The 17183-nt window shown below is 39.2% G+C and overlaps 1 protein-coding gene across 4 annotated transcripts in view; it reads left to right on the plus strand.

The window, feature by feature from the left end:
* lrp2a (low density lipoprotein receptor-related protein 2a) overlaps nucleotides 1–17183 on the plus strand; it is a 42763-nt gene that overhangs the window by 928 nt on the left and 24652 nt on the right. For all 4 annotated transcript variants that reach the window (XR_010915175.1, XM_067515581.1, XM_067515582.1 and 1 more), the window contains exons 2-26: nucleotides 3584–3691; nucleotides 4074–4196; nucleotides 4427–4543; nucleotides 4952–5062; nucleotides 5204–5317; nucleotides 5424–5540; nucleotides 6149–6292; nucleotides 6379–6498; nucleotides 6804–6932; nucleotides 7422–7591; nucleotides 9066–9289; nucleotides 9701–9907; nucleotides 10074–10276; nucleotides 10457–10597; nucleotides 10765–10968; nucleotides 11510–11702; nucleotides 12263–12388; nucleotides 12542–12672; nucleotides 12889–13026; nucleotides 13130–13411; nucleotides 13564–13803; nucleotides 14069–14188; nucleotides 15220–15336; nucleotides 15470–15850; nucleotides 16527–16775. Coding sequence is in view for 3 of the 4 variants with exons in the window: in XM_067515581.1 (XP_067371682.1) it covers nucleotides 3584–3691; nucleotides 4074–4196; nucleotides 4427–4543; nucleotides 4952–5062; nucleotides 5204–5317; nucleotides 5424–5540; nucleotides 6149–6292; nucleotides 6379–6498; nucleotides 6804–6932; nucleotides 7422–7591; nucleotides 9066–9289; nucleotides 9701–9907; nucleotides 10074–10276; nucleotides 10457–10597; nucleotides 10765–10968; nucleotides 11510–11702; nucleotides 12263–12388; nucleotides 12542–12672; nucleotides 12889–13026; nucleotides 13130–13411; nucleotides 13564–13803; nucleotides 14069–14188; nucleotides 15220–15336; nucleotides 15470–15850; nucleotides 16527–16775 (4209 nt within the window). In the remaining variant the exon portion in view is untranslated. The remainder of the gene's footprint in view (nucleotides 1–3583; nucleotides 3692–4073; nucleotides 4197–4426; nucleotides 4544–4951; nucleotides 5063–5203; nucleotides 5318–5423; nucleotides 5541–6148; nucleotides 6293–6378; nucleotides 6499–6803; nucleotides 6933–7421; nucleotides 7592–9065; nucleotides 9290–9700; nucleotides 9908–10073; nucleotides 10277–10456; nucleotides 10598–10764; nucleotides 10969–11509; nucleotides 11703–12262; nucleotides 12389–12541; nucleotides 12673–12888; nucleotides 13027–13129; nucleotides 13412–13563; nucleotides 13804–14068; nucleotides 14189–15219; nucleotides 15337–15469; nucleotides 15851–16526; nucleotides 16776–17183) is intronic.

Consider the following 17183-nt stretch of genomic DNA (forward strand, 5'->3'; position numbering starts at 1 on the left):
GCTGCTGCAGAATGGAACCATTTCTTCCTAAGTAGCAGTTTGAAGTTAAGAAAAAAACTGTAGCTAGCAGAGTTAGTTATGTTGTAGTCACAATGTCCTTTGTTTATTTGGTCATTATCAGACATCCGAGACACATTTCTTCACTGACTAAAAGATAAAGAGTAACAGAAAAGGGCGCCTAAAGGAAAATATAACCATGCTGACACTGAGACTGTGGCATTTAAAAAAAATCACTTGGCATTACTCTTGCATCACAGCTGTTTTAGTACTTAACAACTGAAGTGTACAAAATAATGATTAAAACCACAGTATTACACTAGACGCTTTCAGTATTCTCACGTTGATTATTAACACTGATATGTCGTGATTAACAGACAACATTATTGATTGCTTCAATAAAGTGTGATGGAGTCTTGTAGATTGTGATGATCCAAACATTTATCTTTAACTAGCTGTGTTAATGACAGTAACATATTATTTGGATAAAACAAACTGCAATAAAACAGTAGAAAGTACTTTCTGAAACCTCTCTGGCAATGTGTGAGTCAGACTGTTAAATAAATGTATCACTTGAAAAAGGAGGTAGTTCTACTATGAGGAGGCGGGGAACTTTATCTAACATCCGCTTGATCCTTCACATTTTTTAGTTTGATAATTGTTTCTTCCATGACCTTCTGTAACACATTATCCAGCCTCAGCTCTATACTGTCAAAGAATGCTTACACTGGCATTAATAGCTAATATGAAAGTCTAAGAGAATTTCATGGTGCTGATTTTCTAACTTTACATTTTTGCTGTTACAGACATTTTGCCAGTACACTGAGGTGTGTTCTTTATTAATCATTGGCCTTGGCTAAAGAAACCTATTAGGTGCACAGTAAGAACTTAAATGGTGTTAATGTTATAAATTAGGTTTATGTGTTAAGTGTTTACTGTTAGTTCTGTTTATGAATGTTCTTTACAAGAAGAACTTTAAACAGTAAAATGAAAACTAACAGCATGTGTTGTTTGTTATTTATGTGTCTGGCAGTATATTGGTTATGTGTAGGTTTAGTTGCCTTGATTTGATCAAACCAATTTTTTATTTAAGTGTGTATGAAATTGTTCAAAATGTTGTGGTGAAACTTTTTAAGACACACCAACTTGGCCAGCACATGCACGTTAAATCTCACACATGCCGGCTTCTTTCCGGTGCAGGAGTCTTAAATCCTTGTGCAACAGTAACACTGTGTTAGAAACCGGAATGCAGTTGGCACAAATTGAGAGCAAATCCCCCCCCCCCCCCCCCCCCCCCCTCCTCATGTAGTTCCCGTAGTACAGATTATAGACAATGTAGATGACGTTGAAGCCTCCAACCGCAGTTAGTGAACTGTGACTCACTGTACGGGGGACAAATACGTTGACCAATCAACTTAATTTATTTAATTTTTTTTTCACCTATGTTTTCAAAAATCATGTGAAGTATTTTTCAGTTCCCAAACCAGGGCTTCATTCCTCATTCCATTTATTCCTGCTTTTTGTTCTCACGCCACTGCCAAAGCCCCTCAGTTTTGTGTGTGGCAGTAAGAGTCGAAGTCACTTGTTTGGCAATTGACTGCATTCTGCTGCATTGATTTCCATATGAAATGGGCAGCAGCACTTCGCTCTGACAGCGTGGACAGGTCCAGCATTTTATACTGCCAGGAGCCGTTTTTTTTCCTCTATTTTTCTCTTCACGCATTGAGTGAGGGCTGTGCCAAAACAAGACAGTATTGATAAAAGCTTGAAAACACCTTTCAGGCGTCCCACGTCACAAGAAGGAGATGTTGCAGGGGTAGTAGACAGGTGTTTTTGAATTGGTGGCCGTGAGAGAAGAGCTTATGTTCCAATGGTGTTTTGTCTTTTTGGAGAATGTAAAAATGACTGTTAGATTTCTACTGTCCATATCCAAAATGTTGTGTTTTACTTCTAGTTATGAGTTTGCATTCCTCCTGGCATCTCTTTTGTGCCATTGTATCACACAGTGGGGTTTAAGGTGTTTCGTGGGCTTCATTCTAATGAAAATTCCTTTGCTGCTCTTCTTTGTTGGGCAATAGCAGGGCATCCTTATCTTCCTCCATGGGTAGTGCGGTGCTCTCTCCTGCTGTGGGTTTAAGTTGCTAATTGCAAAAGACAAAGCAGGAAGGAAAGGAAAGGAAAACATTAGACAAAAAACACCAAACTAGAAAGCTAATAAAGAAGCACTCATCAAGATTCAAGCTAAACATACTTATTATCAGCATTTATCTTGCCCGTCAGCTAATATTTACTCACATTTTGCAACATTAAAATTTTAGGATTAAGGAAAAGTTACAAAGAAGACGTTCTTTTCAGATTGTAAGAAGAACCCTCACGCAAGATAGCGCCGTTGAAAGGTTCAGCTGCAGTGTATCTGTCACCTTTCCCAGAAGTAGTACTGTCAGGAAACACTGGCTGCATTTGAAAGCCTCCAGGAGATTGGTTTCTCCTTACGTGGTTTTAAGTTGTCAAACTAGATCTGAATGTATGGCTCACTGGCTCTAAACATCTTGGTCTTTTCCCAAGCAGATTTTTACCGTGTTTTTTTTTTTTTTTAATTTCAATGGTTATTTTTAAAGTTTTTTTTATCTTAATTAGATCATCAATTTAAATTATTTGAGTATTACATTGTTCAGTTTTGATCCAAAATGTTTCTCTAATAGATACGTTGTGGTTCTGTACATACGTTTAGATAATTAATATGCAAATGCTCTATATGTGCCCCTGATATTTAGGGAAATGTATTTTTTTGTAAATAAAGTGCATGTTTTACCTCTGTTATGTCATACTGCACTTGTCTCTGTTGCCTTACTATAAATTATGCTTAAACCTCTAAGGGCCACTGCCTTGAAACAAACATGGTCTTTAAGTAGAACATGAGCAAGAAAAAAGATTTGAATTCTGTAAATATGAATCTTGATTGGTCATAAAGCAGTTTGTTGCATTTTTGCAACATATCTATTAGAAATATTTACAAAATGCTGGATGAGCCAGTACAGAGATAGACCACCAACCCCAAGTGTTCACCACCAATCACCATCTCAGAGCTCTTCTTACAAAGAATTTGGGTGGAAATGGTTGTGGTACCAGCCAGTACCAGTATTTATTCCAATTAGATTTCAGGCTGGACAGGAACAGCATGCTCCATAAATCAGGCTGTCAGAGAGACAATCAGAATTGCACATTCCTATTTGGACAGATCTGATGGAGTGGTCTGCCACTTAACTATGCTGCCTAAATCAATCTCTCCTGGAAAATGTCAGGGAACATAGAGTGGTGGTATCTTTATCTCTTCAGATGCCACTCAATGAGAACATCAAAAGGAGGCTCAGGATGAGTGTGATGAAGGCTGTGTAATTGGTGGGGGGATGGCTGGCACGCTTCTCTCCAAAACTTGTCAGTGCTCAGAATGTAAGAAGGATCTCTGCCCCTGTATGTCACATTTTTAACATACTGTAAATACATAGTTTGATAATGTGGAAAGAAGTTAGACCATGCAACAAGAGGTTTAAAGTCAATTAATTAATAAAATTGTAATTGCATTTAGGATGTGAAGTGGGGCAGTTCCGTTGTGGGACAGGCCGATGTATACCTGGTTCCTGGCACTGTGACGGGACCTCAGACTGTGCGGATGATTCTGATGAACGCGACTGCCGTGAGTTACTTAGAATATTAGAATACGTTGTTCTTGAGAGGGTTCAGATTATATGATTGTTTTCGGGTGTCATAACAATCCAAAAAATAACAACAGTGGTGGAAGAAATACTAAGATCCTTGACTAGCTCTGTTTTCAAAAATTGACTTGAAGTTTTAAATCAAAATCATTGGCAGCAAAATATACTTAACAATAATAAAAGCACTGCTGTACTGTAGTTTATTCTGTAAGAACGTATCCATGATATTTGGCCAGTGTATTCAGTAAGCACAATCATAAAGTAGCATAAACTTAAAACAATCATGTCAAAATTGAATTTGAGCAAATTGTATATTTTATATTCACCTATAAATAATAAAAGGATCTGTGTCTATTCCCACAGCGCAGGTAACATGTGATAACAGTCATTTCCAGTGCCTGAGTGATGGTGAATGTATCCCAGATGTCTGGGTGTGCGATGATGAGGAAGATTGTGAAGATGGCTCAGATGAGAGGCAACATTGCCGTAAGAACATTTAGAATATTAAATGAGACACATGACACCTCACTGCAGTGCTTACTGAAATCATACCATACATTTGAATGACTATAATGTATTTTTTTGTATTTTATTATATGTTTTTTACACATTTGCTTATAGTGTAACAGTATTTAAACTACATATAAGAAATATCTGGCTCAAAGTTTTGAATATGTTGCTAACTTTCTGTTGCTCACTTGCCAATCTGTCCCTAGCTGGAAGGACGTGTACCAGTGGCCAGTTCAGTTGCAGTAATGGGGCGTGCATCCCAGGAGAATACCGATGTGACCATCTGGCAGACTGTTCAGATGGGTCTGATGAGAGAAACTGCCGTAAGTCCTCTCCAGGGTGGTTTCCCATTTTTTTTATCTCAGGTTCCTGTGGCATTTTAATCAATTTGTTAAGATTAAGAGTCTCGCTGACTGACAGAATGGGCCACAATATGCTTCTTGTTGTCAGAGGTTGATTGCAGATTCCTTGGTGGATTAGTCAAGCTGAAGTTCAGCTACTATGCCATTATTGTGCCGACATGGTAGACTTACAGCACTACACACTGTGGTAATCTCACAATTGCATAAAGAATGCTGTGGCAACTCCTGTTGTTATGGTGATGTTGGTAAATTTTAATCTTTTATCCTTCCCATTTACCGGGCTTTTCACAAGTCAAAAGCAGTAAAGATCACATTTGTCAGGCTGATTTGAATGCATGGAAATGACCTGATGATGGTTTAATCTTGCAGATTACCCTGAGTGTACACAGCTGAGGTGTGCGAATGGGGCCTGCTACAACCGGACACAGCGATGTGACCAGATACTTGACTGTCGCGATGGCTCTGATGAGACAAATTGCAGTAAGAAGCCAGTTAATTTTATAAACAGGCATTTCTAAAGAACAACATTTAATTAGGCTGAGGCTGGAGATAAAGCTCAAAATCATCTTCAAATGCTTGTGCTTCTCTATTTTTGTTCCATTTCTGTCATGTCCTCTTTAGCACTGCATTGCAATGCAGGCTTGTTTCAATGTCGTGATGGCACGTGTGTTCCTCAACGCTATGTCTGTGACCATGACGATGACTGTGGGGATCGAAGTGATGAACTCAATTGTAGTAAGTAGTTTTCTTAAATCTAACCCCATTTTCAATAAATCTTTGTCCAGATAGATAAACAACTTCTACATCTTATGTGTGTTTATATTTTCAATTTCACCAACAGCATATCCTACATGTAGAGGGAACTACTTTACCTGCCCCAGTGGCCGCTGTATCCACCAGGTCTGGCTTTGTGATGGAGAGGATGATTGTGAGGACAACGCTGATGAAAAAGGATGTGGTATGGATACAGTGGATTGAAGCGAGTTGTCATAAATACAGTTCATTTGTAGTATTAGGGCCGGTCATGTTAGAAATTCGTGTTATTAAGGCACACTAGATTAGGTTAAAACTGGAACTCTCAGTGTGACCTCATTTCTAGTCTCCACGGTTGGTTTGGTCTAGCAAGACGCTATGCCTGTGCTCCTTTAAGTGTGTTTTTCAAATGGCTCTTTGTCGCACAAGATCGCGCAGCCCCCTAAAGGGCTTTTGAATTCCTCCACATGGCTGTGACGAGTGTGTGTTTTTAGAAGATAGGCAGCAGAAGCTCTTTGAGCCCCCATGTGACCCACTCAAAGCTGTGCTCCCCTGCATCGATTTAAAGTGCCAGTAATTGCCCTGACCAAAAAATTCCTAGGTCACAATTTTGTTGAGATTAGTGCCACATTCCGGTTAGGGCTGCCTGTCCCTAAAACACACCTCACACACTATATCTTCATTCCCAGTAGTACGGCATGTTTAAAACACTCAGCTGTCCAATTTTTTTCTTTATTTTGTTGTCCATTTTCTACAGTATCTAAAAGCCTTCCCAGATATGTTCAATAGATGATGAATTGGTGTTGTCTGCAGATAATGTGCCACGGGAGTGTTACCCAGGAGAATGGCCCTGTCCATCCTCTGGCTTGTGTATCCCCATGGATCAGTTGTGTGATGGGACAACTCACTGTCCCGAGGGAGAGGATGAAACCAACACCACTGCTGGCCGCAACTGTAGTTAGTATCAACACAGCTTTGAACTTCTAATATCACTGAAACTGACCTAAGTATTTTAATCATTTTCTGGTTTCTTTCTTGGTCAGGTATCTGGAAATGTGCCTCTCTGAGCTGTGAGCATCGTTGTCATGCTTCTCCTGTAGGAGGAATCTGTTCGTGTCCTTCAGGATACGTTGTCAGCAGCAACAATAGTCGCTCATGTATAGGTGTGTAACATTTAACCTGGTATATACCCTGGCCCCACAATTGAGATTTGTAAGGATAAGATGTAATGTTTATTTTATCCCATGTGCTAAAAGTTTTTTCTATTTATGCTCCTGACCAAAGAGTAATTAACTTAATTTAGGCTTCTAGCAAATATAAAAGAAATGAAAAAACGTATTGTTTCTTAACTCATTACACGTTTATGCTGTTTCATAAAGACTTTTTTTTAACAATAACGTGACTCAAACAGAACTCTTTTGAACAGTGTTTAATCCTTATCTGTTGTTATTTTGATTTTATGCTGAAGATTTTGACGACTGTTCGATGTGGGGTGTGTGTGACCAGCTCTGTGAGGACCGTATAGGCTCCCATCGCTGCAGCTGTAGAGAGGGCTACACTCTGGAGCAGCATAGATACTGCAGAGCTGATGTCTCAAGTGAGTGTAATTTCCTCCTCATCAGCAGTTTGTTTGAATGTGTTCTCACAATTTGAATTTATAAATGTTCCATCCATATAAGCATTAGCAAACACTCCCTTTCCTTTTGCCATTTTCTGTTGCTGCTATACTAAATGTGCTCGTTGTTGTGTAAAGCAGTACAGAAATTAGTTGGTCTCTTTCTTTTGTAGAGCAAAGAAAAAGTATTGACATAGAGGCAGACTTCTGCTTTTAGTTTTAAAGAAAACAGTGTGTAATGATATTGGCTGGAAATCACGTTCATTAGCTTAAATCAGTAATCTGAATTATGTACTACATTCTGTTCATTTCCACTGGTCCTTTAGCTGAGTATGGATACTACATTTTCAGATGATTTGTATAAAAAAATCTTTCTGTTTTAAATGAAACCAGGCTCTGTTTGTAACTTGCAAATTTCAAATCTTCACATTCATTTGTTCTATAATCTTTTGGGTTTTGTTTCTTATACAGCTGGAGTTCCTTCCTTGGTCTTTTCCAATGGCAGAGATTTGCTAATAGGCAACATCCATGGCAACAGTCTGCGGACTTTGGTTCATTCACAGAACAGAGGCGTAGCAGTAGGAGTAGACTTCCACTATAATCTCCAAAGGATCTTCTGGACTGACACCATTCAGAATAAGGTAAATTCCTTTTTTAAATTCCTTATTTTTCCTAAATTCCTAAAATTTTAGTCATAGGACTTCTCCACCAAAAACAGTAATTTCATATAAACGTAATAAGGGGAAGACAAGTAGTCAAAAGTAGATGACTCTCTTGTCTGAGTAAATACTTAAGTTAGACTGCGGCTCATCCGGAATTCTTTCAGTTACCCTGTAAATGATCACTAATAATGATACTATAATAATGGGATAGCTGTTGGCTCTTTTGGGACTGGGTCTTAATTAAGGGGAAGCAGATGTGGAATGGAATCCAAATGGCCTAATCTCGAAACTTGTCTGATACGTTGTATGATGTTCACATACCAGGGTGCAATTTTTGTAAATTGATCTTGCGCGAAGTAATCATGCTGTATTTGTTTTCAGTGTCCATCTATATGCATTCTTTGGCTAGCTGAAAAGTCTTTGTTGAGCTTTTTTCCCTGGCTTTTTGGTGGTTTGAACTGTGGCCACTGGGCTGAAAGACTAGGACATATCTCTGACAGGGCATCTGTGCATATCAGCCTCCTCCATGGCAGCATGTCAGATTAAAAGTAGACAGAGCACAAACAGGGCATGTGAATGCAACCAGAAAGGTTAAACTGCCAAGCAATTTCCACATCTTTAGTTTCCCTTTAAAAAAAAAACTGCTTTTTAGACAGGATTTTGTTTCAGAAGAAGCAGAGCTGCTAAGAGCAGTACACTACTAAGCAGCTTCATTGTGCCAAGACTTTCAGTTTTAGAAACTAGTGTCCTCTAAGCATTAGTAAAGTGACAGGTTCAGAAAATTGCAGTCTTAACAGAAATGATAAGACAATATCTTACAACCACACAATTAATGTCTCTTTCTATGTCATCTTACTCCCAAATTATGTTTCTTTCTCTTACGATTATATTTATGCCTGTAACTCCTATTAACTGCTACAGACTAATCTTAATTATCTCCTATTTTAAATGATAGATTCACATTCTTTTAAATATACCGTAAGCTAATATTCACAAATGCTCATGTACAGTCCAATCATTTTTGTATACTTCAACAGTTTCTTTTGTTTCATCAGTTCATAATTTACCAAAAAACTCTTCTGTTACAACTGCTTCAATTTAAGAAATGGATAACAAAGTTAAAGGATCCATGTACTGTATAATATTAAATCTACTCTGTCCTTTGAAGCAGAATATGAGAAGTTTTTATAAAAATTTTGTAGTCGTTTTTAAATTTGTCAAACTCATCACTTACATTTTGTCTCCCATCACTTATGTTGAAATTAATTTTGACCTTATTTCTTTGTGGTCAGTGAGGTTAAAGTTACAGTGACCAACACCTTAAATATATATGCACTTGTGATTTTGTTTTAACAAAAACTTTGCTATATTGGAACATATCCTTCACTATTTCTTCTAATGGGGACCACATAAAGAAAGAATTTATGACAATAATGGTGTTTTTTGTCTACAGGTGTTTTCTGTAGATATGGATGGTTCCAACATACAGGTGGTTTTAAATGTATCGGTTGACTACCCTGAGAACTTGGCAGTGGATTGGGTGAACAATAAACTGTATGTGGTGGAGGCCAGCGTCAATAGGATCGACATGGTGGACTTTGATGGAAGTAACCGGGTCACACTCATCACTGAAAACCTTGGAAACCCTAGAGGACTGGCAGTAGACCCCACTGTCGGGTAAGCATGTTCCATCAATTCATCTATCCAGCCAACCCCAACCTTCACATACAGTGTCTGTTGTGCTCCATTGACATAGAATAATGTGGTGTGTGTGTGTGTGTGTGTGTGTGTGTGTGTGTGTGTGTGTGTGTGTGTGTGTGTGTGTGTGTGTGTGTGTGTGTGAGAGAGAGAGAATAGCAGATTGCCCTGAGTGGATTAGTGACAGGCAATTTCTGTGACGACCCTCATTGTAATCCAATGCTACAGTTCAAGGAGGGGGGAGAGCCGGGTGGCTATAGATGAATTACTTATCATGTACTAATGTACAGCTCTTTAGTGAGATATACAGCCACCCATATGGGAACCTATGTTTTTCCTCACGTATCTGGATGACAAATGAAAGATTAAACAATCTCCTTCCTTTTACAGGTATATGTTCTTCTCAGATTGGGAGGCGCTCAATGGTCAACCAGGCCTTGAGCGAGCCTTCATGGATGGCACCAATCGTTATGGTATCATTGGAAGTAAACTGGGCTGGCCAGCTGGTGTCACACTGGATATTGAAGCTAAGCGCATCTACTGGGTCGACAGTCGCTATGACTACATTGAAACTGCAACATATGATGGCCTTCATCGGTAAAAATGACATATGTTATTCTTCAAAAAGAAAACATCTTAAATCTTTTAACTTTTAAAATGAATTTGGAACATACAAATATTCAGTGGGATAAAGACATTGAACAATTTGTTTATTTATTGTATTTTATATTCTGATAAATGAATGTCTCAACATTTTTGATAGAAAAACTGTAGCCCATGGAGGTAGTGTGGTCCCACACCCATTTAGCATCAGTCTGTTTGAGCACAACGTGTATTTTACGGACTGGACCAAGATGGCAGTGATGAAGGCCAACAAGTTCACTGACAGCAATCCTCAAGCGGTTTACCACACATCTCAGACTCCACATGGAGTAGCAGTGATACATCAGTTGAAACAGCCTCATGGTAAGCCACCCAATAAGCCAAATGTGACTTCTTCAGAGTGCTCCTGGTTCATCTTAAAGCTCTCACATTTCATGCTACAATACAGCCAGAATATTTATTTTTATTTAACTGCTTCTAAAGAAAGAGCTGTTCATAGATCACAATCCATACGTTATCTCTGGGATTTTTTTTTGTCTTCAGTGCCGAATCCTTGTGGTGTAGACAGAGGTGGATGCGAGCAGATTTGTGTTCTGAGTCACAGAAGTGACAATGGAGGACTGGGCTATCGTTGCAAATGTCGCATGGGCTATGATCTACATGCTGATGGCAAGCGATGTTTGGGTGAGAGAACATTTTTCTTACAGGCTATTTATGCCGACTTTCTTTCCTGGTTTAACATATAAAATTACTGTCCCCACCCTAAAGATTTAACTCAATCTCACAGTAGTTAACCTTTTCTTTACTGTTCATTATTGAGTTACTAAGGTTTTTTCTGATTTCCTCTCCAGCTGTGAGGCGGTTTCTGCTTTTCTCCAGCCAACTGGCTGTGAGAGGGATTCCCTTTAACCTCTCCTCTCAGGAAGACATCATCCTGCCCATCACTGGATCACCCTCTTACTTTGTTGGGGTGGATTTTAGTGCTGAAGACGATGCCATCTTCTTCTCTGACACAACGAAAGACATTATCTTCAAACAGAAAGTGGATGGGACAGGTGAGTGACATGTCTGTTACCTAATTAATATAGGCATAGCAGTACTATTAGAAAAGAAATGTTGAGGAGTCTCAAAAACAGCAGCCAGCATGTTTCCTGTTTTTTTTTCTCTGTGCTTATATGTTTGAATAATTTCTTATCCTTCCTAGCGGAGAGCTCTACCACATGATTTGGCCAGGCTTATACAGGGAGTTAAGAGAGTGTCCGATGGGGCCAACTGGTTCTATGGGGGAGGGAATTGACAGGAGTATGGACATTTTATCATATAAACAACTTACATCTTAAAAGTAATCAATAATGTTTGACCAGTTTGCTTTCAAAGCTCAGCTTTAGAAAATAGTTAATAATGTAATAATCCAGTAGTTGTGCCTCACATATAAAGAAATACCACTGTTCTGATCACTGATGTTGTTTTTGGAGCCGCTCTAGTTTTTTTTTCTGGTCTACATGAGGAAAATGCAAGCTGACAGCCTATTTACTTAAATGTGTTCCTCTTTCATCTCTGTGTTAAACGGTGGTCTGATGGCTTTGATCTGCACAGGCAGGGAGGTACTGGCAGCCAATAGAGTGGAAGGAGTTGAGGACCTGGCTTACGACTGGATTTCAAAAAACCTCTACTGGACTGACCCACGATACAGGAGCATATCTGTCATGAAGTTGGCTGATAAGTCTAGGAGAGCCATCATACGTAACCTCAACAACCCAAGGGCCATTGTTGTGCATCCTCTTATTGGGTAAATTTGTATAAAGCTAGAATTATTGGTATTATTATTTTTTAATCATGAGTAGATTTTGACACTTATTTCATCTTGCTCCACACATAGGTAATGCAGGGACACATCTAAAAGTGCACTTTTAGGTTTGTAGGATTAGGTAGGACTTGTGGAGTTGTGGCTATAGCAGTGTAAAGGACAATATTACTACTAATGTTATCATGCTGCCTAAATATTTCTGAGTAAAAGAGGTTTTGTTTTCAGAATATTTAAATGGTTTAAAAGTATGCAAGATTTTGCTATTGTATCTTGTAATCTGGTATTTGTAACGTTTTGGGCTTTTAAGAATTGTAAGCTCTCTGCAAACCAAATGTGTACTCCGTGTCTGCTTACACCTGCTCAATTATTCATAAATTACATCCAGTAACCTCATAAGGCTTGAAACAGAAAAGCTCTGTAAGTTGAAAGTATAAAAATAAAATCTATATAAAATGGATTTTGTCAATTCGAGAGTGTTCAGAGAAGGTATATTTTTGAATCCAATATGACATTGATCCTTTTTGTTAAAATTATTTTTACAGATATATTTTTTGGACTGACTGGTACCGACCAGCAAAAATTATGAGAGCTTGGGGTGATGGGTCGCATGCGATGTCTATTGTGAACACTACCCTTGGCTGGCCAAATGGCTTGGCTATTGACTGGAGGTGAGTCAAACAGCAAAACAAAAGAACACTCCCACAGTATGCATTTTATCTTCTTTATTAAATTTAAATTAAGATTGTGGCTGTTATAAATATGTATTTTGAAGCACCTTTGTTTTTTTATTGTCTTTTTTCTATGCCGTATTCTCCACTCAGTTCAATGCGTCTGTATTGGGTGGATGCCTTTTTTGACAAAATTGAGCACAGCAGTTTTGATGGAACAAATCGTCTTTCCCTGGACCGTGTAACCCAAATGTCCCATCCATTTGGTCTCACCATTTTTGAAGGTAGAAATTTCCTTATACAGCTCACTACAGCAGTGAATTTAAATCTAAATAAAGATTGGGTTCCAAACACTAACAGAGTCTTTCTATTGAGTTTAAACTGCGGTTTTGTCATTCTTGCTTTAATGATTCCCTTGTCAGAAGGGCAATTACTCTTACCAGGAGGTGATGATAGATAAAGTAACTGAGGTTGTGCCCTATTTCTTCTGTTCCATGAAGGCTATGCATATTTCACTGACTGGCGCCTGGGTGGCATTGTACGAGTCCGCAAGAATGATGGTGGAGAGATGCTTGTTATCAGAAGAGGAATCAGCCACATCATGCATGTCAAATCTTTTAACTCCAACTCTCAGATTGGTCAGTAACTTTCTTTGGTCCTCCTCATTTCACTATTCATGCATAGTTGCAGCTCTCAGTTGTCAGTTAAATTCAAGTAATAACCCTCCACTACCCTTCTCAGGTTCCAACCTCTGCAACAGGCAAACAAATCCTAATGGAGACTGCAGCCACTTCTGCTTTCCTGCCCCAGACTCACAAAGGGTGTGTGGCTGCCCGTATGGCATGAAGCTGTCACCGAACCAAAGGTCATGTGTGGAGGACCCTTCCAATGAGCCTCCCACACTGCAGTGTGGAGCCAACTCCTTCTCCTGTGGCAACGGAAAATGCATCCCAAACAACTACAGATGTGATGGTGTTGACGACTGCCATGACAACAGTGACGAAGTCAATTGTGGAATTAACAGTAATGGTTTTTTGTTTGTTTTTTTGTAAATTCCGTTTGTTATACTGACTTGACGTGACTAGAATAAAAATGCTTTTGGCGCTGGGTTTTTAAATTCAGTTCAGTTTAATGATATTTAATCAATGATCCCTCTATGACCCCTTTTTTTTCAGACACTACATGCTCCTCCTCTGCGTTTACATGTGCCAATCAGCGCTGTGTGCCTACAGGATGGCGCTGTGATGGACACAATGACTGTTTTGATAACAGTGATGAGAACAACTGCCCTTCACAGGTGCCTGGAACATGCCCTGTCAATAAGTTTACTTGTGCCAACCACCGCTGCATACCACATACCTGGCTTTGTGACACTGATAATGACTGTGGAGATGGCTCAGACGAAGTAGACTGCCGTAAGTATTTTATTAGGGACACAAATCCAGAAATAAGTAAGAAAGTAGCAAATGTGGTGAAGAGCAGTTGTTGAAGCTTTTTCAGGTAGTGACAAATTTAATATTGTACATTTATAGTCTTGGTATTAAAACGTAGCAACATTAGTCAAATTAATGCATAAGCATAGTTTCTGTCCCTCTGAAAAATTAAACTAAAAGCAGAAATGTTCGATTAGCTCATAGGATGATCCTCAGAATCTTTAAGTTTAATCATTTGTGTTAACAGATCTTGAAAACACATGCTACCCAGAACAATTTCAGTGTCCAGATCACCGCTGTATAGACCCCAACTATGTCTGTGATGGGGACAGGGACTGTGTGGATGGGGCAGATGAGCAGGGATGTGGTGAGTACCTTCTTAGAATACAATCTTCCCTGAACATATAGGCACTGGGCTCATTTCATGTCTTTTTCATATCATCATCAAGTGTTTAGTAGACAAAGTCCATTTTATTAAGGTCTCCTTGTATTTCAGTATTTTATTATATGTACTGTACTAACATTAGCTGAACTTGTGGATCACTGATCAGATCAATTTTATCTGAGCTCATGACAAAGCAGACTTTTCTGACTTTATTGTAATGGATAGTTGAGTGATTGGCCACTTAACCTTGCCGGTATAGGGTTGGACCCTTTTGCCTTCAGAACTGTCTTATTCTTTGTAGCAAAGTTTTTTGGTCCATGTTGATATGATAGCATTATGCAGTAGCTGTAAATATGTTGCACAACCATGATGCAAAAACCCTGTTCTACTCTATTGACATCTGGTGACTGTGGACGTCATTTCTATATAGTGAATTCATTAGCATATTTATGAAAGCCGTTTTGAGCTATGTGACCATCAGGAGATTTGTACACTGTTATCACAAAGGGATCGACACTGCCAGCAGCAATACTAAGGTAGGCTGTAGCATTTGAATGATATTGTGTTGGCAAAAGCACGATAATTTGGCATGAGGGTTTATGCTGGATACCCTTTGTGTCACAACCCTCCCATTTTTTATCTGGGCGGGGGACTGACACCAAGGTGGTCCTTGGAAGCCACACCTGGTGGGTGGGATACGAACCCACAGCCACTGAGCCACCAGGCACCCATATCACATTCAAAGTCACTTATATCACCCTTGTTCCCTATTCTGATGTTGGTTTGAATGTCAGCAGGTCATCTTGACCATGTCTACATTCCTAAATGCATTCAGTTTCTTCTAGGTGATTGGCTGATTACCTATTTGCATTAAGAAACATTTATACGCGTGTGCCTAAGTAAAGGGACCTAAACCTGTTTGTGGAGCAAAGCATGAAACCTATTTATGGAGGTCAGTTGAAAGCTTTGCTATTTATTATTACTATTAACATACTCAACTGGATATTTTTTAGACTACAACTGCACTTTGAATGAGTTTAAGTGCACCAGTGGTCACCAGTGTGTCAATTCCTACTACCGATGTGATGGAGTCTTTGACTGCAGTGATCGCTCAGATGAGCAAGGCTGTCGTAAGTGTTCAGATACTTCCTTTGCCATAGGTTTTATTGCTTAATCAATGCTGAGGCCATAAATATGTTAATAAAGGTTGCTGATATTGACATATATATACATTTTGGGCTAACATGCACCGATCCGTTTCAGCTACCAGGCCCCCAGGAATGTGCCACCATGAGAGTGAGTTCCAGTGCCAATCGGACGGGAGCTGTATCCCATCTATATGGGAGTGTGATGGTCATCCAGATTGTGAAGATGGCAGTGATGAACACCATGCCTGCCCACCTCGCACCTGCCCTTCCTCATTCTTCCGCTGTGATAATGGAAACTGTGTGTTGCGGAGCTGGATTTGTGATGGGGATAATGACTGCAGGGACATGAGTGATGAACGAGACTGTCCAACACCACCTTTCCAATGTCCAAGCTGGCAGTGGCAGTGTCCTGGCCACAGTATGTGTATCAACCTCACCACAGTGTGCGACAACACCCCTGACTGTCCCAATGGTGCTGACGAGTCTCCTCTTTGCAGTAAGTCTGATCTCTGCTTCTGTCATGTTAGTTAGGGTAAAACATGTTCTTTGTCTATCAGAAAGACTTGATTGTTTCATGTCCCAAGTTTGCTGGCCTCCTCATATTTTCACATAACATATAAAACAGGATCAAACTTGATTTTGATTAATTAATATATTTGTAGTTGTGTATTATGTAAAAAGGAGTAGCATCAATTTTGTTTTGAATGTTATGTGTTTGTCTTTGATGTTTAAATCATGCATGTGTGTGATTATACCTGCATTAACTTAAAAATGATCTGTGACTTTCCTTTCTTGGTTTTCTCACAACTTTCAGATGAGCCTTTGCCAGGTAGGAACACGATCCCAATCATTGGTAGAAATGCTGTAGTTTTGATTATTTTTTTCTATGAACTATTTTAATAGTTATATTGTTTTCCCAAAACATAATTAAATGAAAATGAGTTTTTTCTTTTTTTACTTGATGCAAGTTGAAGGTGTTTATTAATGTAAAAATAATGTGCCATAAATTTGCAGAAATAGTTCCATCTCAGAAAAGCAATTCTAAGGATATAGACTTGTTTATTACCATTATACTGCAGCATGCATGTTAATGAAATAGTTTGGTAGTTTTTTAGACATTTTATATTAACATTTTTTACTATTAAAATGTGCTTTTCCTGCTTTCAATTTAGATCAGGAGAGCTGTTCTGACAACAATGCTGGCTGCACCCATGGTTGTATCCAAGGACCATTTGGAGCCCAGTGCACATGTCCTGTGGGTTATCAACTTAGCAATGACTCAAAAACCTGTCAGGACATAGATGAGTGTAATCCTCCTGGACTTTGCAGCCAGTACTGTTTTAATGAGAGAGGCTCCTTCCGCTGCCACTGCCAGGATGGTTACACTCTTGAATCAGACCAGCATACCTGTAAGGCCTCAGGTTAGTATGGCTTGAGTTTAAATCCTCTGTGAATGAAAAATATTACTCCAATGGTGTTTATAAATGACAACCAATGATTTCATGATGTAGTTAAGTTATGTCCTTTAATCTGCATTGTCTCTGCTGTGATGGTTGCTGGGTCATAGGAATGAGCCATTATATGTGGGGGGGGGGGTTGGACTGACACAGTCTTTCTTCTCCCTTGTCTCTCTTTGCTGCTGTGATTTCTTTAGATAAGACAAATAACATATATGTCACTCACTGGCCATCACAGGTGTAATTAGGACATAATCACCAACAAAGGGCTGTTTATGGGGAGCGTGCCTGACATGAGCTCCTCTTCCACACAGATAACTTGTTGAAAGCCTTTGCAATACGATAGGTCATTATGTGAACAAAAGTGCATTC

This window comes from Channa argus, chromosome 9 (genome assembly GCF_033026475.1).
Source record: "Channa argus isolate prfri chromosome 9, Channa argus male v1.0, whole genome shotgun sequence".
In the NCBI taxonomy this organism is placed as follows: domain Eukaryota; kingdom Metazoa; phylum Chordata; class Actinopteri; order Anabantiformes; family Channidae; genus Channa; species Channa argus.